At 36.0% G+C, this 25071-nt stretch overlaps 1 protein-coding gene across 1 annotated transcript in view; it reads right to left on the reverse strand.

Moving 5' to 3' along the window:
- Positions 1-25071, reverse strand: part of LOC132110668 (sodium/potassium/calcium exchanger 3-like) — a 72646-nt gene that overhangs the window by 38340 nt on the left and 9235 nt on the right. Inside the window, exon 2 of the mRNA XM_059517471.1 lies at positions 6782-6922. Within this exon, the coding sequence (XP_059373454.1) occupies positions 6782-6922 (141 nt within the window). The remainder of the gene's footprint in view (positions 1-6781; positions 6923-25071) is intronic.

Below are 25071 nucleotides of genomic sequence, written 5' to 3' on the forward strand. Positions count from 1 at the left end.
GGCTACCAGTAGTTACTTGCATCAAATTCAAGGTACAGATGTTTGCCTACAAGACAGCAACTGGTGCTGCACCGATATACCTAAACTTGCTAGTTCAAATTATGCGGCCTCCAGAAGCTTGCGTTCTGCAAGTGAACAACGTCTTTTGGTAACATCCCAAAGAGGCACAAATTACTATCACAGACCTTTTCCTGTACTGTGCCCAGCTAGTGGAAGGACCTCCCTATCCCTATTCGAACAGGCCATTAAAAAAAAAAAAAAACGTCTAAACACACATCTTAATTCACCAACACCTGATGAATTAATACTAGCACTTACATACTCTATTCTATTTTGTTCTATTCTATTACATTTTATTGATTTGTCTGATTGCTTCTATTGTTCTCCTAATTTATAAGTCGCTTTGGATAAAAGTGTCAGCTAAATTATTAAGTGTAAATATAAATGTAAAAAACCCAGAACTACATTTTTATAAAGCACAACGTAGTCATATTACTCTGAGAACTACGCCCACTGGAGGGAAATGTAATCGACATCAGGAAACATTCATTATATTTAACCATGTGAAAGTATTATTTCACCACCCTATGTGAACCTGAGAGAAGAAGATATATTGAGAAACAAAATTTTATTATGAATGTTTCCTGTCGCACAGACAAACGTTAAGTCAGCTTTGAGTTCTGTTGGACAGACGCATCAAGACAGCTTTCTCTCTCTATTCTGTCGCACAGACAGGTGTTAAATCAGCTTTCACTCACTATAATAGTTCGTCACAAACACTTACACAGAACATTTTTCAAACGAATGAAGGGATTCAGTGATCTTGAACACACAATTCACTGCATCGACCAGTATAAGTGACTCTATTGGAAGTGACTTCAGAACAGGGGTTTCAAACCTCACTGAGGTTTGCTTGTGGACAGCTCAGAGTCTGAACCCTTCAGAGCAAAGCCTGCCACCAAAATACTGTTCAGGACCTCTACAATCAAACAGAGTGTTCCTGACTGAAATAAATATAAACTTAGTCATATAGGTTTGGTATGACATTAGGGTGAGTAAATGATGACAGAATTATCATTTTGGGGTAAATCAGTATTTTTCGTCAGTTTTAGTTTTTATTTAAAGTATGTATAGTTTCATTATTTTAGTACAACAATTTAAACTAAACTAAAATTTCCTTTGTTTTATTTCTGTTAATTTTTATTTTATTTCAAGCAATATAATTTTTTTTTTTTTTTTTTATGGTTTTAGTTTTAATTTTAGTTAATAACCCTTGGGTGAACTATGGCTATAACAACACTAAGTATTTAAGTTGATTCATAGAACTTTCATGTGACTAAACAACAGAAATGTAGAAACAAAATGTTTGGCTAAGCACTAAAAAAATAAAAACCATACTGTGGTCTCCTGACATCAGCATGGCAACCACAAAGACAAAATAGACAGGTGAAAAAAAAGATAAGAGCAGGCATTTTAATCATCTGCCCGAGCCTCCATGTAGTCACATTTCAGCTGAGCAGTCATACACTCTCTCTCTGCCGTAAGTCTAATGTTCGCACAACTCTCAAAGGTCAGGTCACATGACTCATCTGCTAGCCAAATGTCCAACTGCGTACATAGAAATACAAAAACAAGAGCACACTTCAGTTAGAAGAAGTGAACACAATATAATAAGATAAATGATGATGATGGCAGAGCAGCTCTGTCACAGCAGGACATGGAAAATGCAGACACTTTCATTAACAGTGATTTGATTTTATAGGTTAGCATGAAAATTAATACCAGTTGGTAAACATTTTGGGTAAAGTTAATTTTTGATATTGGTTGAAAATTTATAATCCATTTTCATGGCTTCCAGTCAGTCACTGTTATTGCTTGAGCAACATTAAATGCAGTGTGACAGACAATAGGAGTTGCTGGATGAAGAGATAATTAACAGCTCATCAGCTCCAGTAATCAAGCTAACGACGGGTTGCCTGATTATTCTGATGCATTTGTGAATATTCAGGAAGTGCCGAGGAGGATCTGTGCACAGGTAGAACTCCTAAAGATTAATGGGAAAACACATGAAAAAATAAATTACTACATTTACATTTATTAATTTTAGCAGGCGCTTTTATTTATTTATTTTTTTTTACCAGTACTACACATACACTAAGTATAAAAGAATGCTGAGAGTGCCCAATAAAAGAACAGAAAGAGACATCATACATTGTCAGGAATAAAATAATTATAATTCATTAAATAATTATGAAATATTATGATAATTAAAACTTTTTAAATATTACTATTTATTTGAATTAAAATGCATTAAAAAAAGAAAATACAATTTAATAAAATACAGTGCTTTCAGATTAAAACTATATTATACAATATTTCTTGTTACGGCAAAGCTGAACTTGTAGTTTTACAGATTCCAGTGTGACATGATCTTTCAGAAATCATTCTAATATGCTGATTTGGCAAAATAAACATTTATTAGTATGATTAATGTTGAAAACAGTTGTGCTGAGATAAAAAAGAAATTTCAATTGAAATTCCAAATAAAATTTTTAAATAAATGCTGAAAATATAAATATTACACAGAATAAATGTCTTGATAAATTAATGAATGAGACTTTGGTAAATAAAGCATTAGTATTAAGAACAAAACAAGGTTTGTTTTGTTGTTTTTTCTATGACACCATTATAGGTCTCCAGTCTGAAATATCCCAAATTCTGGATGTCCAAATTTCTTGGTTTGGGTTATCACTTTGTCAATCATTGTAAATTCAGGAATGAGTCTTGCAGTCTGTAATGATCATTTAGGACATTCATTCATGCATTTACTGTAAACAATGTTGTTATTCCCAATTTATATACGTGTAGTAAAATCTAGGTTTAAATATCAGGATATGAGCCAGACTTATTCTCTAGTGTAATGTGTAGACATTACACTAAGTATTAGAAGTATTAAAGGAAGAATAGTTTTAAGCAGTAGAGTAAGGAAACCCTCAACCTGTGCCAAGGCGCCAGGCTGGTGTTGGAGACGGGTGGGGGAGCGGGCATCTGGACACAAGCGAGATCTTAAGAGTACAGCTCACTCATTAACGGCAAGATCAAGGAGATGTTTGGCAAGAAACACAGCCTCCTACAACACCAGGATCCCACTTGGAAACATTCACCCAAATCCCAATCAATGCAAATACAATGCAATTTTATTTCTGGAGAGATGTCAAATCATAAGTTTTGCTCTATCTCACCATCCATAAGACTTGACATTCCTCTGTATTCACTGCAGGTTAAGTGTTCCCCTCAAGCCTAAAACACTCCCCTTTTTTACTTGAACCACATATAAAACATAAAAGTTATGCCAACACATAAAATACCAGTATTTATGACATACAGTTGCCCCTAAATATTTGGACACTCAAGCCTGATTTAAAAATATATGCATTATTTCACTGCAATTGAAACCAAATATCAAACTGTGTGTCTTTTCCAAACAAATATCAATACAGTAATTTCCACAGTTAATTTTACTTTTACTTTTTTATTTTTAAACAATTTTTTAAACAATTTTGAATATACACACATTCAAAAGTCATTACATTACATTTATTCATTTAGCAGACGCTTTTATCCAAAGCGACTTACAGATGAGGACAGTGGAAGCAATCAAAAACAACAAAAAGAGCAATGATATGTAAGTGCTATAACAAGTCTCAGTTAGGTTAACACAGTACGCCTAGCATGGGATTTTAAATAATATAAAGAAAACAGATAGAATATAAAAAGAATAGAGCAAGCTAGTGTTAGAGGTCTTTACACATACAGACACACACATACAATTGCATAATTAATGAAAAGAAAATAGAATATAAAAAGATTAGAAAGGTAGTTAGATTTTTTTAAAGAATAGATTTAGAATAGTGTGTGTTAAAGTTAGAGGGTCAAATAAAGATGGAAGAGATGTGTTTTAAGCCGATTCTTGAAGATGGCTAAGGACTCAGCTGTCCGGATAGAGTTGGGGAGGTCACTCCACCAGGAGGGAACATTTAATTTAAAAGTCCGTAAAAGTGACTTTGTGCTTCTTTGGAATGGCACAATCAAGCGACGTTCACTTGCAGAACGCAAGCTTCTAGAGGGCACATAAGTCTGAAGTAACAAATTTAGGTAAATGGGTGCAGAGCCAGTGGTAGTTTTGTAGGCAAACATCAATGCCTTGAATTTTATACGAGCAGCTATTGGAAGCCAGTGCAAATTGATAAACAGAAGTGTGACATGTATTCTTTTTGGCTCATTAAAAATTAATCTTGCTGCCGCGTTCTGAATTAATTGTAACGGTTTGATAGAATTGGCTGGAAGACCTGCCAAGAGGGCATTGCAATAGTCCAGCCTGGACAGAACAAGAGCTTGAACAAGGAGTTGTGCAGCATGTTCCGAAAGAAAGGGCTTGATCTTCTTGATGTTGAATAAAGTAAATCTGCAGGATCGGACAGTTTTAGCAATGTGGTCTGAGAAAGTCAGCTGATCATCAATCATAACTCCAAGGCTTCTAGCTGTTTTTGAATGAGTTATGGTTGATGTGCCTAACTTGATGGTGAAATTGTGATGAAACGATGGGTTTGATGGAATCACAAGCAGTTCTGTCTTGGCAAGGTTGAGTTGAAGGTGATGGTCCATCATCCAGGAAGAAATGTCTGTTAGACAAGCTGAGATTCGAATAGCTACCATGGGATCATCAGGATGGAATGTGAGGTAGAGTTGAGTGTCATCAGCATAGCAGTGGTATGAAAAGCCATGTTTCTGAATGACAGAACCTAATGATGCCATGTAGACAGAGAAGAGAAGTGGTCCAAGAACTGAACCCTGAGGCACCCCAGTAGTTAGATGTTGTGACTTGGACACCTCACCTCCCCAAGATACTTTGAAGGACCTATCTGATAGGTAAGACTCAAACCATTGAAGTGTGGTTCCTGAGATGCCATTTGCCAGTAGGGTTGATAGGAGGATCTGGTGGTTAACCGTGTCAAAAGCAGCGGACAGATCAAGCAGGATAAGTACTGAAGATTTGGATTCCGCTCTTGCCAGTCTTAGAGCTTCAACAACTGAGAGCAAGGCAGTCTCAGTTGAATGTCCACTTCTGAAGCCAGATTGGTTGCTGTCAAGGAGGTTGTTGTGTGTGAGAAATGTAGAGACTTGGTTGAACACAGCTCGTTCAAGTGTAAAGTGTAAGTGTTTAAGAGGTCAGCAAGATTTTTAAAAATAAATTAATACTTTTATTCAACAAAGACTTTAAGAAAGTATTACATTTATCATATTAAACTGATAAAAAAGATGCCCTTTTCAAATAGATTTTGAAACCTACTATTCATCAACAAATCCTAGAAAAAAAGTATTTTCACAAAAAATATCAAGCAGCACTACTATTCTCAACATCGATAATAATAAGAAATGTTTCTTGAGCACCAAATCAGCATATTAGAATGATTTCTGAAGGATGATGTGACTCTGAAGACTGGTTTAATGATTGCCAGTGTTAGCTTTGCCAACACACCAATTCGTTATATTTAAAGATATATTAAAATAGAAAATAGTTATTACAAATTTAAACTGAAACAATATTTCAAAACCAGAGCCATCCTTAGCTGACGTGGGGCCCGGTGCGAGGTATGAAGCCCAGTTCATAACATTACTGTATTAATATACTGCATAATTTTTCTCAACATTGTCCAAATACTTTTTGGTGCCACTATCTAAAAATTCCAGGTATGAAGTTCCTGAGCAACAAACAAACTGAGCAGTGAAGTGGAATCAGATACTAAAAGTGTGCTGTAGTAGATCCCAGCTACAGTAAACACATTGCAGGAGGAAAGAGTAGAGCTTAGTAAGAAGACGGAGATGGTCAATCTTTTGACCCACACAGTATCGATGACCCCTTTGTTCATCCTCGCCTCTCTCTCAGACTGGTTCTAATTGGCCTTTTCCCAATATCCAAGAGTGTGGAGCATGGTCTAGCCTAGTGCATTGGATTACACAGAGGAGCTACACCAACTGTGCAAATAAACAATGAATAACAATGAGGAAAAATTATGAGGAACAGATTGGAAATGTCACATTGTTTATACTAATTCTGTCAGAAATTACAAGTTGGTGTGAATCAGTTTACCATGAGATCTTGTAGGCTACAGACATTAACCAAATTCAAAATCAAACTCAGTCATAGCAGCTGATAGAGTCTTGATCTGCTGACTTTTCTTACAGCACCAATATTTTTCATAAGCCTTAATGTCTTCATTAGGTGACCTTTCTGGTTTTTACTTTGGCCAGAAATCTACTGTTAACCTTTGAACTGGTCACTGCTCATGGGTTTGAAATACACATTATTTTCTCTAGCCAGTGAGCCACAAGAGAAACAATAGCAAAGTCTGTGTCAGCGAGATTACTCACTCACATGCAACAAAAGAGTTAGTGTCTGACTTCTGTGGACTCACAAACCAGAAGAGAACAAATAAAACAGGATATTTCATTTTAGAAAACACCACTTGATCTTTAAGTTCATAGAAAATAGTTCACAATCCAATACACATCCCAACAGGGAAATTCTACCCAGAATTGAAACTTAACATGACTTCTTGCTTAATCATATTAAGGTGTTGTTTCCATTGTGACATTAGTCATCTGTCATGCTATGTTTCTTACAAACAACAATACTTTTCCTGTTTCATCTTTGCTGTTGAAGCAAAAGAGCTGGTAAATTGTGTGAGGTTTTATGTGTGTGTGGTCCTAAACCTCTTACCAGGTGGTGTGCAGTTCTTTTCAGCATTGGGCCCAACCTGCACCTCATCAGTGTAGTTCCTCTCAATGCCAAAGTCCTGCAGCAGCCTGCGACTCTCCCACATCTCACTATCTTCAGATGAGAGACCAGAGATGCCATAACCTGTAAAACACATGAAAAAATAATCTCCATCAATCATGGCAAGATTTACTTACAGCAGACTTGTTTTGATTGCAAAAGATATGACAAATTCTCATATTAGACACAAAGGGCCCACTTTCAAAACAGAAATAAATACACAAATTAAAATAATAAATTATATGTCAGAATATCTGTAAAGTATTATCTTAAAAATTAGGGGTGCACCGAAATTTCGGCCGCCGAAAATTTTCGGCCGAAATGGCATTATCGGTTTTGGGCCGAAATAAAAAAAACAGCCGAAAACGTAAACCGAAAATGAATGTCACCCGCCCCTCCCATCCGTGAGCAAGCGCTTAGGTTTCACTCACGGTCGAGCTGTTATCACGCGTCTGCCTATCAAAGATTAAGCATGTCAAAGGGCTGTCACAATCAAAAAAAGCTTGTCACAAAAACTGCACAATGGATCGGACCAACCAACACAAGTTTCGAAAACGAAAACAGGGAATCGATTTTAACGGCCTTCTCTCGGAGCGCGTCCAGCTCGTCACTATAAGCTCGAAGCGAACGCGCGTCACACAGCAACTGCAGGTTCTGACACACACCCACACACACACACACACACACACACAGAGCCTATTAGTGCATAATATCAATGTAGCCTTCAGTAATGTTTTTCATTGATGTTATGGCAGTCCACATTGCTGACTTGTGCGCGTCTCAAGCGCCCTCTTTACGTTCGCCCTAATGCCTGTTTAGTTGTCGGTGGATTTGCCTATATTTGGCGTTGAAAAACGGATCAACGCCAAATATAGTTAATTTACTAACGATTCAATGAACACTTTGCCTATGTCTCAAAAATCGAACAGGATTTTTTTTTTCACAAAAGTGACAGCCCTATACGAGAGGACACCAAAGTTGCAATATGTAACATTTGTTCTGCAAAAATCAAAAAAATTGTGGATTTTTTTTGCACAATTTTAAAAAAACTATTTTATTTGATGGAACATAAAACTTGAAGAATAATTATTATTTATATTTATTGTAAAAAATATTTTATGTTTTGTTATGTAACTGTTAATAAAAGTTTGATTATTATATTGTGATTTTTCAATTCAGATCCATTAAATCCAAGCAATATATATATAGGCTACGTTTTTAAAAGAAGCCATTTTCGGCATCAGTTTCGGTTTTCGGCCAAGTGCATCCTAAATTTTCGGTTTCGGCGCAGAATTTTCATTTCGGTGCATCACTATTAAAAATATGTACTGTCTATTAAATTGCCACTTTTTTTGCCTCTAATCTGCCAATATAATTTACACTACCATTTGGGATTGGTAAAATGTATTTATGTAAAAAAAAATGTTTTAAGAATACTTTTATTTTCATGCATTCATTAGATTGAAAATATAGTAATACAGTATTGTGAAATATTATTACAATTTATAATAGCTTTCTTTTTTAAATATATATATATATATAATATATTAAATAATATATATGTTCATTTACTGTACATGCACTCAATACTTGGTAGGGGCTCAAGTGATAGATTCTCTCTGGGGTTCAGGTCTTGAGTACATGTACAGTAAATTAACATACTTTCCAGAAGGCCAAAAATTCACAATTTTTTTTTTTTTTTTTTTTTATTGGTATCATGAAGTATTCTAATTTGTTGAGATAGTGAATTGGTGGGGTTTTGTTAAATGTGAGCCAAAATCATCACAATTAAAAGAACCAAAGACTTCAGTCTGTGTGCATTTAATTTATTTAATACACGAGTTTCACAATTTGAGTTGAATTACTGAAATACAGAAAATGAACTTTTCCATGACATTCTAATTTATTGAGATGCATCTGTATAATATATTGCAATTTATTCAAGAGATGGCAAAATTTCAGCAGCCACTTTTGTGCTGTATATATATATATATATATATATATATATATATATATATATATTTTTTTTTTTTTTTGTGGAATAGAAAAAATAGAAAGACCAATTTGTGTAGCAATGTAAAATCTTTACTGTCACTTTTGGTCAATTTAATGTATTGACTGTGTCTAAACATATTGCAGTGATATGCATTTTTCCTTGGTTCACTTAAACTGCAAAAAACTACAGTATAAAAAAGTATGCAGATCAGTTTGTACAATATACTGAATAATTTGGACAGCATAGATTCATAACACACATGTTCACATGGAAAAGACAAAGACAGTATTTTAGTCGGTCAGCCCTCTTCCATACTTATTCTGTATGACAGCATTCACATTTATTAAGTAGTTGCTTTTACCCATAGACCTCCGACAGACACACTTGATGTGTGTAGATGACACTCATAACCAAAACTGAGTTGAGATGGCTAATGAAACATCTGCTTAACTAAACATATAAAAATGACTGATGGCCACTGGTAATGTATCGGCCTTAAATATGAGAATTGCAAACCAATCTAGTATTATCCAGAGTTATAATCAGGGTGCGATTTGCCGGGGGGGATGCGTGGGATTTTCCCCTTTCTGGTCAATATATCCCTGCCTCTGCTTAATTATTTTTATCCCCGGTGGGGATAAATTTACCCCCCCCTCTAAGTGATCAGTGCTATTACACTAGTGGCGAGATGGATCACAAAACTTATCACGGATCCGTGGTTTGATTAAAGTCAGTTTTCTTTTAAAATGCACTACTTTGGCTGGCTCTGATATAGCTGCCGCGCAGCCTCTCTGTATTCACCTCTCTGCAGACTTGCTCAATGTCTCGCCCACTTTCTGATGTCTCTCTGCTTCTAACTTGGCGGCTTTGTCGCTAGATTTAACAAATTAAAAAAAAAAAAAAAAGCGACTAGCGACAAATCTAGCAACTTTTTGGGCGATCATTATTAAGTCTCTGAGACTCTCTGGTGCTGCCGCACGAGCGTGAGGATCTCTCTTTCCCAGCGCGAGCCTCTCTCTCTGCTTCTGTTCTGTTCAGCGAGTGCAGAGAGGAGCAGCACTTTCAGTAAAAAAATAAATAAATTCTGTTGCTCCTAACTCTATTTTACAAGCAAGTATAGCCGACATCAGTCACAGCACAACCACTGACTTTATCGTATGTGTATTTGATTTCATTAGTGCAGATTAATGTTTGACAGCTGGTTATGTAATCTTAATGGACCGCGTTTCAGTCATTATAATATTCATTCCGTTGTCTGACAACAGAAACATTAAAATATAGTAATAAAAACAGTTTTATTGAGAATTAAATTAAATGGCTTAATTAAATTGCAGTATGTGAGCATAGGGAGGCAATACAATATGATGCACTTACATCATAAATATGCTAATTAGCACATGACGTCATCTAGTTCATGTTCTCATGATTTATGATTACAATGTTCTAAAACATCCCCCCTCTGCTTTTTTCACAAATCGCACACTGGTTATAATACAAACTAAAATTCTCAACACAGCTGAGTCTCAGTCACCGATGTAAGTTACGCTCATCACAGTGTTGGTTTGGGCGGGTTTGACAGGTCCAGCCCAGTATTACTGTGTGATATCTCCTGTTCACACTGCATTCACAGGGACATAGTGAGCTGGAATGTGTTACATACTGTTAAACTCTCACAGGCTCCACTTCTCATTTGTGTTACTGAGAGCAGCAGACCCCCCTGAAGTCTGCTGGCAAAAATATTCACGAGGGCCGTCTGTGGCGCGGAGTGAAGCCGAGGTGTAATAAAAGTGACATCACGTGGCGAACGCTCCTGTGGCAGCACCTCTGTCCGGGCTAGTCTGGGCTGGGAGGGAATGATTAATCTGGCAGTACTGTCATCTGGGTCGCTCTGTCCTAAAGCGCCTCTGCCCTTACTCTACTCCGCTTAACCGTCTTCCTGCACTATACTCTTTTCAGAACGCCGACCCCCATTTTCCGCTCTAGCTGATATAAATAATAATATAAAATAGGGCTGCTCTGATCACGATGTTTGTCTTCATCAACAAAAAGATAATAAAAGGAAAAACTGATCCAAGCACTGACATTCCTAGTGGAAACTGTTCAATAATTCATTGTTCCCTGAGATGTCAAAATAATCATGCAGTGAAGCGCAGACGGTTGTGGCATTTTTGGAAAATGTGACACCTTAGCGTCTTCCTCATAGTAAAGAGACAGCAGCAATCTGTCCAGGACATGAGAGGTGAGCAAGTGAAGCAGAAAACTGAGCCACACAGACACTTCATTGGTATATGACCCCTTCATCTGTCAGAGGGGAATTCATTGCACCAATTATTTGAACACGCTGTCTCTATTGTTTTAGCACCCGATTCACTAAAGAAATTATGGTAATTAGGTAGCAGCACAAATGTGCATCAAAATCTATGCTGATTGCACAATGCAATTCTTGATTTTGTAGGCCAGTTCTGAGTATTAGGTTGTGGAAGATGCATTCAGTCTCTTTCGAGAAAAGTCATTTCACTATGCAGCCATTATTGCAGCAGTTTCAGGCATGCTAGAATAAATTCTATCTATTTGAATAAGGAAATACTGAAATGTATCAAAAACTTCACGAGTAAATAATGTATTTCAAATCAGCTACAACATTTGGCATGGACTATACCATGAATGCTATTTATTAAGCTCAAATAGCATTTAAAAATGCATATTTCAAGTTGGTTCAGTCAATGCGTATGTGCAGTCCCAAGCGTGTGGCTCAGGACAAAGACTGTTTCTATGGGAACTGGAGTTTCTAACAGCAGCTGCAGTGATGCAATGAGTTTATCAGTTAGCAACTTTCTCTTTTTTGTTAGAAGGCGGAATTTATTCTGATGTAATATGAGTAAATCTTATTAAATACATGGTCTTTACATGGTGGCCATCGTCTACAGGTAGGAGTAGATTGCCTCTAACTGAATGGTGAAAAACAGATTGTTTCAAATCAGCAATAAAATGGTACCATAAATGAATCAAAATGCTGAAATGTATAATACTCAGTGATTGTAAAAGTGTGCTTACACATCTCTGTACTTCTGTAGAAATCATTTGATTCTAATTTTGGTTAAATGTCAAATATGGTACAACCCAATTTAGAACCTGGTTAAACTGGACTATGGGTGGTTAGTGAATAAGGAATTGTTGTGCTGTTTATGCACAGTAAAATGCCCCAAATGTTATTTCTCACTCTCCAGAGCTAAAACACAACTAATTGGCTAAGCATATAACCATGTAGGTTCCATCCTCAAACGCATATTAAAGAGGAAAGTAGCAGCTCTATTAGAGTGAGCAGAGCTCAGGTTCATTGTGCCAGCTTCATTGGAAATACTGTATTTCTTTCTGACATGCTGCACAGATATGGCATTAACTATATAGTGAGCCAGAATGCACACTGCACACACACATGCGGGAGGAGGCAGGAAGTTTCTATGGAGATGTGACGTAACCGCTGGGACCCGAGGAGAACAGTGACGACATCACGCTCAGATGAACATGGCTAATTTCACACAGAAAACACATCAGTACACGTGCAAAGGGTTAGAAAAAAACACATGAAATAAAGAATCTCTTAAAAACATCACTTAAAAAGAATATTGCTTTTACATTACATTTTACATTAAGTGTCACTGGATGCAACTGTAATTCTCCTTAAACATTTACAGTATATTAACAGAAGAAGATATGAGACACTCTACAGAAGTATTTTAGGCATTTCTAAGTAATGAATGTAAGAAGTCTCAGCATGCAGCTGCACCAGAGAGCCCAAAGCACCTCTGCGAGAGACCCCAATAAAGAGACAGTCCCTCAGTGAGATCTGAAAATGCACATGTGGTGACTTATGGATTATTATCCTAGTGGTATAAAAATGCATAACTTGTAACTACCAAGCTTTACACACCTTTTGACCAAAGTCAGCTTTCAAGATTGTGAGCTGTTTGAGTTTGAGATTATTATATAAAGATTAATAAATAAATATATAAATACATATTTCAGTCAAAGGATAAATAAAAGCTGTTTTCTATTTAATAGACTTTAAAATGTAATTTATTCCTGTGATGGCAAAGCTAAACTGCTTAATATTATTGTGCAAATTTTATGTGGTGATTGTTTTTTTTTTAGGATTATTTGATGCATAAAAAGAATTCTTCAATAACTAATATATATACACCCACATTTGTCATATCTACAAAGACAATATGGTGCATGTCATAAAGCAAAAAGCCTCTAGCATGATGTTAAATGACCAAACCCCAATGATAAACATGCCTTAAATGCTCAGAGTTTTACAATAAAACAGCATAAAAATTTAGCTGAAAGACAAGGACGCATAATGGAGAAGGACCTCTCACTACAAAGAAAGAGCCGTAGGTGCTTGTCCTGATGTTCAAATTATTTCACAGAGAGCAAACATGACTAAAAAAGATTATGCAACTTCACTCTTTTTACTGCAGTGCTATTTCATCTATTTCTTTAAACATACATACAGTAACAATTTAGCTTCAATAAATAAAAATAATTTCAAAAAAGATTATTTATATAGCTTTTACTTTACTTTTACTGGTAATGATCTACAAAAAGCCTGTCACTCACAGTGCTATTTCTAAGAAGAAAGCTTGCAGATGCTTGTGCTATATACTTTGAACACTGTCAAAGAGAAAATAGATTGCTTTATCTAGCCACATCTGCAGCACATCACCTGAGGACCTGTCCCACAGAATACTGTCCCAGATAGCAGCTGTTGCGAAGAGGAAAAACCCGGGAAATTCTGTCCTATAGATTCAGAGTGCCCTGACACATCTGACCCCATACTGTCAAAATGGATAAATATAACACTGCATACTTCTACACTGCCAAAACCGTAATTACCTAGTTTATCTTCATTAGGCGAAACCTTGAACATGGTACAGTACTAGTCAAACAAAGTTATAGGGAGAGGAGAGGTACAAACAAATCAGAAGAGAAAATGAAGGTAAAAGTTAAGGTGTTTTGGAAACACTGTATTACATAAGTGACATTACAGAAAGCAAACTTCTACTTGGATGGGAAACAGGGACCCCCAATATCTATCTATCTATCTATCTATCTATCTATCTATCTATCTATCTATCTATCTATCTATCTATCTATCTATCTATCTATCTATCTATCTATCTATCTATCTATCTATCTATCTATCTATCTATCATTAAAAAAAAGATCCATATAATATGTAATAACTATTTATTTTGGTTTTAATAAATGCCATTTTTATAAGTTTAATAAAGTTTTGTCTTAATAAAATCCCATACTCCATATGAGATTTCTTGATTCTTGAAAGCCTTGGAGATAGAGGCGGGTCTCAAGAAAAGCATGGGAACTTGTTTGTCTGAAAATTGTAAAGTATAGTTTATGATCAGACTACCGGGTGAATGATTAAACAAACTATCAAAAGTGAATCTATAGTGGTTATATATAAAGTCAGTGATTGGGTATCAGTAATGGCTCATCTATGGATGTGACAGGCCATTAATAGTCTCATTAGTAACTGCTGGCGGTGCGGCTCCTACTGTGCATGTCTGCTGTCAGCCAGAAGTGCTGGACAAAAGCCCCATCTCCACCAATCAGTCTTCAAAGGACTGGAGGGGCAGGCAGGAAGCTTTGAGGCTCTGGGCAAACAAGTGAGATGGTCGTCACTCAGTGTAGCTTCACTACTAGATCATCCTAAATGCTTTATGAATAACAAAAATTCACATTGATTTTTGTCTAGAGTAATAAAAGCTCTCAGCGGTCGACTAGTCAAGTTAAGCAACGAGGTTGACCTTTTTAGGCTTTATTTTAATTTTGATGTTTTTAGCACTACCCATTAACATGTCCAATTGGAGCCAGGTAAACCCAAAACCAGCGTAATTATACAGTTATGAACAGTTAAACAGTTTTGAATATTAAGATAAAATTAGAAAATAGTTTTCCACATTGCTTATACTTCAGCATTTAAAATTTCATTTACAGTATATTATCAAATAAAAAACTTCACCAATCAATATAATTTAAAATGACTTAGCACTTTTCATTTCAAGGGCCACGTTGTGAAGCAATAACAAGTATTTACCAGCTTCATACACAGTTTGGGCCTATTGTTGCACACCATTTTTTCCTTATCTTAAAGATTTACTGAAATTTGTTGAGGTAAGATTAGGCAGATGTCACATTCTTCCTTCTAATTTAACAAGATGCACAGTCCCAGATGATGCAAAGCAGTCCTACTGACACTAGGTATTACATTTGTGCTCAAAATTGCATCAAATTTTGGCTTGCTTGCAAAATTTGTCTTGGTGGCACTGGACCACAAAATCTCTTCCTACATCACCGCTCAAACATCACTCTTTTGGGGTAATGGCTTGTTTTGGCCACCCTCCCATACAGACACCTTGGGACAATCACAAACTCCACCAACTCGACCAAAACAGATATCTCTTGTCAGTACTCTCTTCCTCAGCGGGTTACATTACAAACCAGCATAGCACCTTCAAATATGTTTCAACTGCAGCTTTATGTAATCAGACAGAATATCAAACAAGGGCTTATATAAATTCAAAGCAGTCAAAAGATTAAAAGCTTATAACTCATTATTCTTTCATAGTGGATTTTAATATCTTAAGCATATTTGTCTTTTTTACAGAGTAGAAATGCTTATTTGAATGAAAGGTAATCCTGTGTTAAAAGTAATGAGCTAGCTTTTCATATCCTTAATCAGAATTTGCACTGCACTGCATGATAGTCAGCTCACGTTTGATCTAAATCAGACAATTAAAAAGCTAATCAGTACATCTTCCCTTCTTAGCGCAGGTAAAAGGCTATCTGAATGTGCTAGCACTCACAGCGTGCATTGGGTTTCATGCTAATTGCTGACAGTGAAGCAGTTTAGCTATTTGAAATGTGCTACATCATCACTCAGAACACTTAAAACTCAGATTAAAGCAAGACTTTGTTGACACAGACGAGAGGTCATTGTTCAACTATCACACAGTGGCAGAGCCAGGGGGCGTCCAGAGTGACATCTGACATATTTTATTGTGGCAGCAGTGGCCTAATGGCTAGAGAGTCGGACTTGTAACTCGAAAGTTGCAGGTTTGAGTCTCAGTGCCCTTGAGTAAGGCACTGAGCCCCAGATGCTGTAGCAAAATGGCTGCCCACCGCTTCGGGTGTGTGTGTTTGTGTGTTCCCTACTCACTACTGTGTGTGTGCACTTGGATGGGTTAAATGCAGAGCACCAATTCCGAGTATGGGTCACTTTAGTGGCATGACAGTTCACATGCAATCCTGCTTTACGTCAGTTCAAGCTAAGCAGGAGTTTAATTAGCATTGAATAAACATGAATTAACATCTGAGGGCATGTTGAAAATACAACATACTGAATGTATAGTGTAATCACTCACAGAGGGCCCTATCATACACCTGGCACAATGCGAAGCAAAGGCACAGCGCAAGTGTGTTTGCTAGTTTCAGTCCGGCGCCGTTCACATTTTCCAGTCCAGCACCTCGCGTTTAATTAGCAAATGCATTTGTGCCCATTTGTGCGCCCATGGGCGTGCTGGTCTAAAAAATAGGTGTGTTCAGGCGCATTGCTGGCGCATTGCTATTTTAAAGAGCTGAAAATAGATCAACTCAAACCTGGTCTAAAGTCTAAAGTCAATGGTGCAATATTTTTTTTGTTATTTAAAGAGCGCGTTGGTAGAAAATGCGCCTCTGTGCGGGTCCACAGTGCGCGTTGACTTTGCTTATTACACACAGGGAAGCACATCACACAAACATGCCAAATATTAAAAACTAAAGGATTACAGTGTAAAAGAATTTTATTGTGTAGGCTACATAAATATAAAAATGTAATGATGGTAGTCATTGCGGTATTATAATTAGGCTACCCAATTCAGCCTATTACTACTTATAATGATGAATGAAATTGGATAATTAATTGAACAATTGTGCCAATACACACACATATATTAACTGACTCATTGCGTGGAGCTGTTTGAAAGCCTGCATCCAAAGCAGATGACTGAAAGATTGACTGGCCACTTAACAGGTAATTTCAGAAAAACATCACTCGTTGAACTCCTCAGTTTAATCAGTCTGTTTAATAAGTCAGTGTATTTTATAATGTTACGTATTTTCGAAGACAAGGACACAATCACTGCTACTTCATCCCACGCCTTCTTCACCTCGGGAAGCTTTGGTGGATTCCTGCTTGTCCCTTTGATGATCTGCTCGCGTGCTTTAACTTCACACACGTGCAGATCGATAATTTATTTATAATTACTGTATTATAATTAATACAAATATTTAGATAGGAACTTGAATACAAATCAATTGTTACTTTTAACATAAACAGTAGGGTTCCCTGTATAGTTCAGTTCAGAAAAAATGATAAAAACTTAATTACAAGCTTGTTAATTATTCCTGAATAATGTGTAGTAGCTTACTGCATTGATCAAATGCTTTAAAACTAATTTAGTTAAAGAAATAGCATCTTCAAAAAAAATGCTAATTATTTGTAAAAAAATAAATAAAATGTACAAGCTTTTAAGGATGTTTGAAAACAATAATACAAATAATAATAAGAAATGATTCTTGAGCAGAAAATAAGCATTATTCAGAAGGATCAAGTAACTCTGAAGACTGGAGTAATGGCTGCTGAAAATTAAGCTTTGCTTCACAGCAATTTGTTTGTTCATTGAAATGCAGATTATTACAGTTAAAACAGGAACATACTGTAACATCATCCAAGAAGAACTATGGATAGTTACTTCAACAAATGTTCAAATCGTTCTCTATTGCATAATACTTTCAATAAAAAACAGATAAAGACAGTAAACATGGGAACAACTTCTCATTTTGTCTCTTTGTGTCTGGCTTAACTCTAATTTAAACAGATGGAACCTCATCTCACAACTCACAGCACCAAATAGGGGCTGCCACACACAAGCAATCAGACTCAAGGTTACCACCCTCATGTTTAATATCTTTCACTCTGAAAAACAACAACATATAGCGTCTGTAATGTGAAATGAAGAACATATTGTTTTCAGTACGTAACATTTCTGGCAGGTCATCCCATTTTGCTGAGTGTCCGTACAACATGCTTGTCCTTGCTACATTAAATGAGTGGGTGGTTTTCATCTCCATACGTCTAAAATATTTCAAACATCTGTGTGCAATCCGTCTGCTTGCTTACTGGCTGGCCAGAGCCTCTCTAAAATATGTTCAGTGGTCTTGCTGTGTTCTGCTGCACTCTGTGTTGCATTTGATTTACTCGGTCAGCGCGGTTTTGGCTTTAGCAAACTCCATAAACAGATGCAATGCAGGGCTTGAGTCGCTCTTACCGCAGCACAAACTTAAAGAAGGTGGAGTGTAGGGGCATCATAAATCACACCTCTAATGAGGACATTTAGAGCATGCTATATAAAAAGTGAGAGAAAAGGTATGTAGGGCACCCCCTCCTCCCTGAATTAATGACCTGCGCTACACGTGAGGGCATCGGCAGGAGAGGCATGTGGAGGGAGGAGCCGGCAGATAGAAAACCCCTTGCTGTTTCTCTCTCTCCATCACCTTTTCACCTCGTCATGCGCTCCAGGGTGGCATCTGCCTCCATCCTGACTAAATTGTCTTGTGTATTCCAAAATAGACTGCTAGCCTAAAATAAATCCATTGTATTAATTAGGGACATTCTATTGGGGGATTTTGGACTTTTTGTTAATTACTGAGAAACTACTGAGAATTTTTCTCTCTGGTTATTCAAGAAACTTAGTTAAATAGGTTGCTTTTTGGATTTCCTATTGATTTGATTTTAAATCATGCTTAGGAAGAGATATTTGTAAGATCATTATCTTTATCATCTTTAATTAAATAAATATATTACATTTAATAACTTGCTCTTCCTTTGAAATGACCTTCCCTTTCAGCTAATGCCACTGAGGCTGCAAATTTTAATTTGAGCTATTTGGCTATTATTTTATCAAACTCACATTCAGGTCTGGCTCCATTCTGGTATGTAATGTTGAATTTTCACAATACAATCAATTTACAACCGTTAATAGTCCAAAAATACATTTTTACTTGCTAAATAGCCTTTCACTTGGAAATATGCCACATTACAGAAGTAAAATTAGGGCTGCACAAATTAATCGAATTTCTAATCTAGATTGCAATTACCGATACCACAATTATGTAATCGTTCAAAGCAGCAATTAATCATTCAAAGTCCACTTATGTTATTCTGTGTGCTTAAGATGTGCTTTTTCTTTCTACAGGTTGTCTTAAGGGTTTTCCATTGTTTTAATTTTAGTTTTAGTATAACAATATAATACCATTTTTAAATTTTAACTTTTTTTTTAATTTAAAGAAGAGACCAATCCAATGTATAGTTGATATTTGAAGTTATAGGCATAGAAAAGCAATACAAGTTTTTCAGTTAGAGTGTCTTCAGCTTGTTTATTTTCATATAAAAACATGGCATTCAGTTGCTTCAAACTATTGTATAAACACCATTCAATGTTAATTTTGATAATTGTAATTAATAATCACAATTACACTTTCAAGGTAATAATTGGCAATTATGATTTTAGTAAAAATAATTATTTAAAAAAGTCTTGTGACAGTGATGCTAAACATGTCGAGAAAATGCATTCCTAGATTCAGTAAATCTATCATGGCATTGTCTTTAATACTAATTTGATACAACTTCTTCATTCTGATGCTGTAATATACATTTGCCCTAAATGGATAATTTTGGATATGTAAGGCACACATAATGTTGGAATTTCATTAAATTAGACTTGAAAGCAGCCATAAACTCACCGGACCTTCAAAACAATCCAACTGAGGTGCATAGATCATAAAGGTTTCCCAAAAAGTAAAATACTTGAAAAAAAGTCTGCATTTTCCTTGTTGCCTTGTTCTTCTCAGTGAATGTCAATCTCGCATATGGTTTTTGGTGGAGTGTTTTGGATTTTTTTTTAAGTATATTAAATTAAACTCAAATTATCAAACCAAGTGGCATCTGCAAACAAATGATGTTAGAGTATTTCGCAAGTGAAGTGAAATTGTGCTATCTTTCTTTACAAATAAATGCCACATTTCTTTTGACATTTTGTTATATAATGAAGGGCATTCACACATTTTTAACTTTGGCTTGCATGTGCAAATACTCTTGAGGTTACTGTGTATATTGTTTATTCTTTTGTTGGTCCTCGACAAAACATCAGTATGATAGTGTTATTTTTGCACGATATTAATGGACAAGAATCACTGCATTATGTTAACAGACTACTGAGAAATAACAGGAACTAAAGTTTGCATTTATCATGTAAAAAAAAACATATTTTAGTCTTTAAAATATGTGAAGTGACTCTTAAAGCTTGAAATATTCACTTTACTGCAGTACATTTAGACTGTGTTGATATGATTTTTGCAATCAGTGTTTGAACATGAAGCTTAAATTATGTCATTAATAACTTACCCTCATGTTGTTCCAAACCTGTAAGACCTCAGTTTATTTTTGGAACACAGTTTAAGATTTTTTAGATTTAGTCTGAGAGCTCTCAGTCCCTCCATTGAAGCTGTGTGTACGGTATACCGTCCATGTCCCGAAAGGTAAGAAAAACATCATCAGAGTAGTCCATGTGACATCAGAGTTAGAATTTTTTGAAGCATCGAAAATACATTTTGGTCCAAAAATAGCAAAAACTATGACTTTATTCAGCATTGTCTTCTCTTCTGTGTCTGTTGTGAGAGAGTTCAAAACAAAGCAGTTTGTCATATCCGGTTCGCGAACGAATCATTCGATGTAAACGGATCTTTTTGAACCAGTTCACCAAATCAAACTAAATCGTTTGAAATGGTTCGCGTCTCCAATACGCATTAATCCACAAATGACTTAAGCTGTTAACTTTTTAAATTTGGTTGACACTTCCTCTGAGTTAAAACAAACCAATATCCCGGAGTAATTCATGTACTCAAACAGTACACTGACTGAACTGCTGTGAAGAGAGAGCTGAAGATGAACAGAGAGCTGAGCCAGATAATGACTCCTTCACGAGTCAAGAACCGTTTCTGTCAGACGTGTCCGTTTCGAGAACCGAGGAGCTGATGATACTGCGCATGTGTGATTCAGCGTGAAGCAGACTGACACACAGAGCGTCTGAACCGAACTGATTCTTTTGGTGATTGATTCTGAACTGATTCTGTGCTAATGTTATGAGTGCGGGTAAACCCAATGACGCCATTACATTGAGCGCAAAAGAACCGGTGAACCATTTTCTTCAACCGATTTATTGAATCGAACTGTCCGAAAGTACTACTGGTTATCCGAAAATGGATGCAACCGGTTCTTGACTCGTGAACGAGTGAACTATCCCTTTAATTGCCAACTGTGATGTACTGAAAAATGAGCCATTATTTGCTCTTCACACTTGATCAAATGACTGGATGATTTTTATTCATTATGAATACATCTCAGAAATTCTGCAGAAACTATGTATATGTAGTGCCAGGACTCTGCTTTAACATGTAAAGCCAGGTTTCAAACAGAATTGTGAATGATTAGCTGTCAATGGCATGTAGAGAGAGACTGGTTTAGTGTGTAAGCGTGGCTTTTAAAGGAAATAATGCCCCAGACAGCAACATCACTGGCTCCATTCATCAGCTCAAGTGAAAGCTAAACCACAGAGTCAGTATATTTTAAAGCTGACGGAAATTTTTTAAGCAAATTTCCCCACCGAAAAATGACAATAACATGATGTTAATTCTAACTAATTTACCATTTGGTACCCTCCAGAAGTCTTTAGGAATCCAATGATTAAAAACTCAATTCTTGAAACTCAAAAGTTTTTTTCATTGCTTTAAAACTTTAAAAATGTATTCTACACTAAAAAAAACTAATGTTATTTTTTTCCAAAAAAAGTGTTTTGTCAGAGGCAAATTAAAGTTGTGGTTTTCAGGTGAAATCATAAAGTCTTAATAATGAAGATGGGACATGCATTATAAGAAAATGCCCAACAAATATTGCTTACATTTTTGTTGCAATTTTTGTTGAAAATAGTGCTATAGTAGATGATGGGAAAAGTGAACTAAGATCCAAAAAATGGAAAGGAGCATTCAAAATTAAATATCTGATACCAGATGTTAAATGTATCCATTACTGACTGAGACCAATAAATCAAAAACCTCATGATAACCGATATGGCCTTTATATCCTTTGAAGACTTAATGTAGACCTTTGTTTCAGTGACACCTAATAACCTGTAAATGGGCTTCAATAGCCAAAAATCTGTAACCTGAAGACTGTTAGGCCTCTGACATTTCACACATATTCTAAACATTCAATTTGTCTGTGCAGTATAGAATTACAATTACGCCACTGATCCATCTCAAGTCATCCATCTGGGACTAGCTTGCTGTCAGGCTCGTGGCCCAGCGTGGTGTAAAACTAGCTAAAATAATGAACTGCTCTGCTCTAAATAGAGACTAGGTAAGGTGTGGGCCAGAGTGGATGATAAATGAGCTGGTCAGAAGAGAATGAGAGAGAGAAAGAGAGAGAGAGAGGAACAACAAGTAACCCTACTTAGAAAGCTATGCAAAAATCAATTAAGCAGCTAGGTCACCTGTAATATGGAGACATTACCTACACTACATTTTGGAGCTTTCATCCAGGGCTAAAACAGTGAGAATTAATGTTATGGGAGAAAGCCTGGAAGCTTAAGTTAGTACTAGTGTAAGAAACTATTTTTTAGTACTTTTTATATAATTGAATTTATAAAATATGTATTTTAACTACCTTAGGAATTATGTTTTCTACAATAAATAAATATCTAAAAATCATAATAAATCAGTCTGTATACAGCTGTATAATCCTATAAATGATATTATTTCATAAAAACATTTTTCAATGAGAAACAGTGTGATTTGCATATGATTTTGTAATGCAGTGTAGCACAGAGAAAACCATGTTAAAGTTTGAAATTTGACAAATACATGATCAATGATTGCAAGATTTATAGACAATAATAATAATAATAATAATAAATTATTATCAATACAGCACTGGCTTGATAGTGTAACTAAAAAGTGTAATTGAGCTTTGATTCACAGATGAAAAGGAGAAAAAGAGACAAAAAGATAAACTTCTGAGGACAGATCAGAGTGATAATGTATTGTTTCAAACTGAAGCCCTAGAGTTTACATGTCACGCCACAATTACTTTCATTTAATTGTCTTTTCAGGTGTTCTATTGTCCATAGTTCTATGTGTACAAGTGACAAAATGACTGAAGATTCAGTAATGTGAATCAGTACCATGGACATGAAAAATGAAATCATCTCAAATACTGAGGCTGAAATATTTAAATACTTTAATAATGAGGTGACTATATGTTGTTCTATTGTTTTAAAATGTATACCCTTACATGTTTTTTGTAAAATATTTTGCTTTTGCTGCCTTTCTTTTTAGTAATTGGCAAACATACAAATAAAAAAGTAGAGAAAAAAAAAGACATTTCTAGCTTCGATAAACATATCTGCAAAAACAGCATAAATTAATATGGGCGCATAAACATTACACAACAGCAAAAAACTGAGACTCCAACTGAGGAAAACCATTGGTCTTAAAGACATCAGGTATAGCCAGTGCTGTGCATTTCTTAAACCTGTTTGAGAGAATGAGTTGCGAAATTTGAGCCAAAACATACCAAACCACTTTCTAGTCCAAATTGTCCAAAATAATCCAAGACAATAGAAAGATCTAACACATTTTTCACCCTTTCTTTCTCTGTCCATCTTCCAGATGATAGCAAGCCATGCATGAACATGTGGTATCTGGGAGCATCTGGGCTCACAAGGAACATTATTTGATGTCAAATACCCAATTTGGGTGTGATTAGTTTCTTTGAGAAAGAAGAGTATGTTTTTCAAACACAACCTCAGTAAAAACGTGGTGCGTACTGTTTTTTGCTAGCTCGGAGGAGATCTGGATAGCGATATTTTTTATTTTTATTTTTTTGTACATTTATTATTAACAATCATTCATTATATGAAATTTGTCTAAAATCATAACTAGAGCTATCACTACCCAGCACATCTTCATTATGGATTTAGACTTTCTCTGGGTAAAATGACAGAAATCCAAAAAAACAGAGATCCAAATCCCGTCTGAATCAGTACATGACATCACAGATGTCCTCTGCTAATAATTTGACTCAAGCCGTTTGAAAAACTAATCCTGTCCAAATAGTGCAAAAGAGAGATAAGGGTAGTGAGAAATGCAGAGCGACAGAGAGAGAAAATGGTGGACATGAGAAATGATGAAAAGAAAGGACAAATCAATAACTAACTGAATAAATAAATAACCTCAGAAAACAACAAAGAAGCTCAGAGGCCTGACTCGCTGGCCCACATGCAGACAGCATGTCTCTCAGAGCCAACTGATAGAGCGGTCACTTCATATCAGTGTCTGCTGGCTGGCAGATTCTCGGCATAGCTCTCCCTGCCTTCATCATTCTCTATTCCTACCTCCAAATCTAATTCTTCACTATCTCCACTTCTCTTTATTTGCTTTCCCTTCTTGCAAAAGAGCAGCTTTCTATAGATTAAACCACCGTATATGTGAATGAAATACTCTATCCATTACATCCAAAAGCTTTAATGTACACAGTTGTCGAAATTAAGTTATACAACAAGATTATCTAGAAATACGGTGGTCTTAAATGAACATGCAGAGCATACAAAATGTTTGTTTTGTTTTGTATGATGTCATGGTACTACGACAGATGCACAAACACTGAATGGCTTTGAGAGAGATACATTTAATAGCAAGACTATTATGAAGAATCATTATTTTTGTGCTGAGTTGCAAATATACGAACAGCCAGATGGAGTGTATTGTTTGTGGATGGATTCAGATTGGATGGTATGGATGAGGGAGCAGACAAATCTAGACAAGCTGATAAGAAAAGCCTCTTTGCAAATATTTGCCAACTTCTAAGGAGAAACCTTCAAGTCCCGACCGTTATAACATAAACATGAGTGAAAAAGTGCTTTTAAAATGTTAGACTGAGAAAATAGGTACAGAAACTGTTACTGTCTGTGAGAGTGACTGCCACATCGTCCCGACACAAGTTTGAACAAATTAGAGACACACATAAGGTTACAGTGGGGCTCGAAAGTTTAGGCACCCC

This window comes from Carassius carassius, chromosome 30 (assembly GCF_963082965.1).
Source record: "Carassius carassius chromosome 30, fCarCar2.1, whole genome shotgun sequence".
NCBI lineage: Eukaryota > Metazoa > Chordata > Actinopteri > Cypriniformes > Cyprinidae > Carassius > Carassius carassius.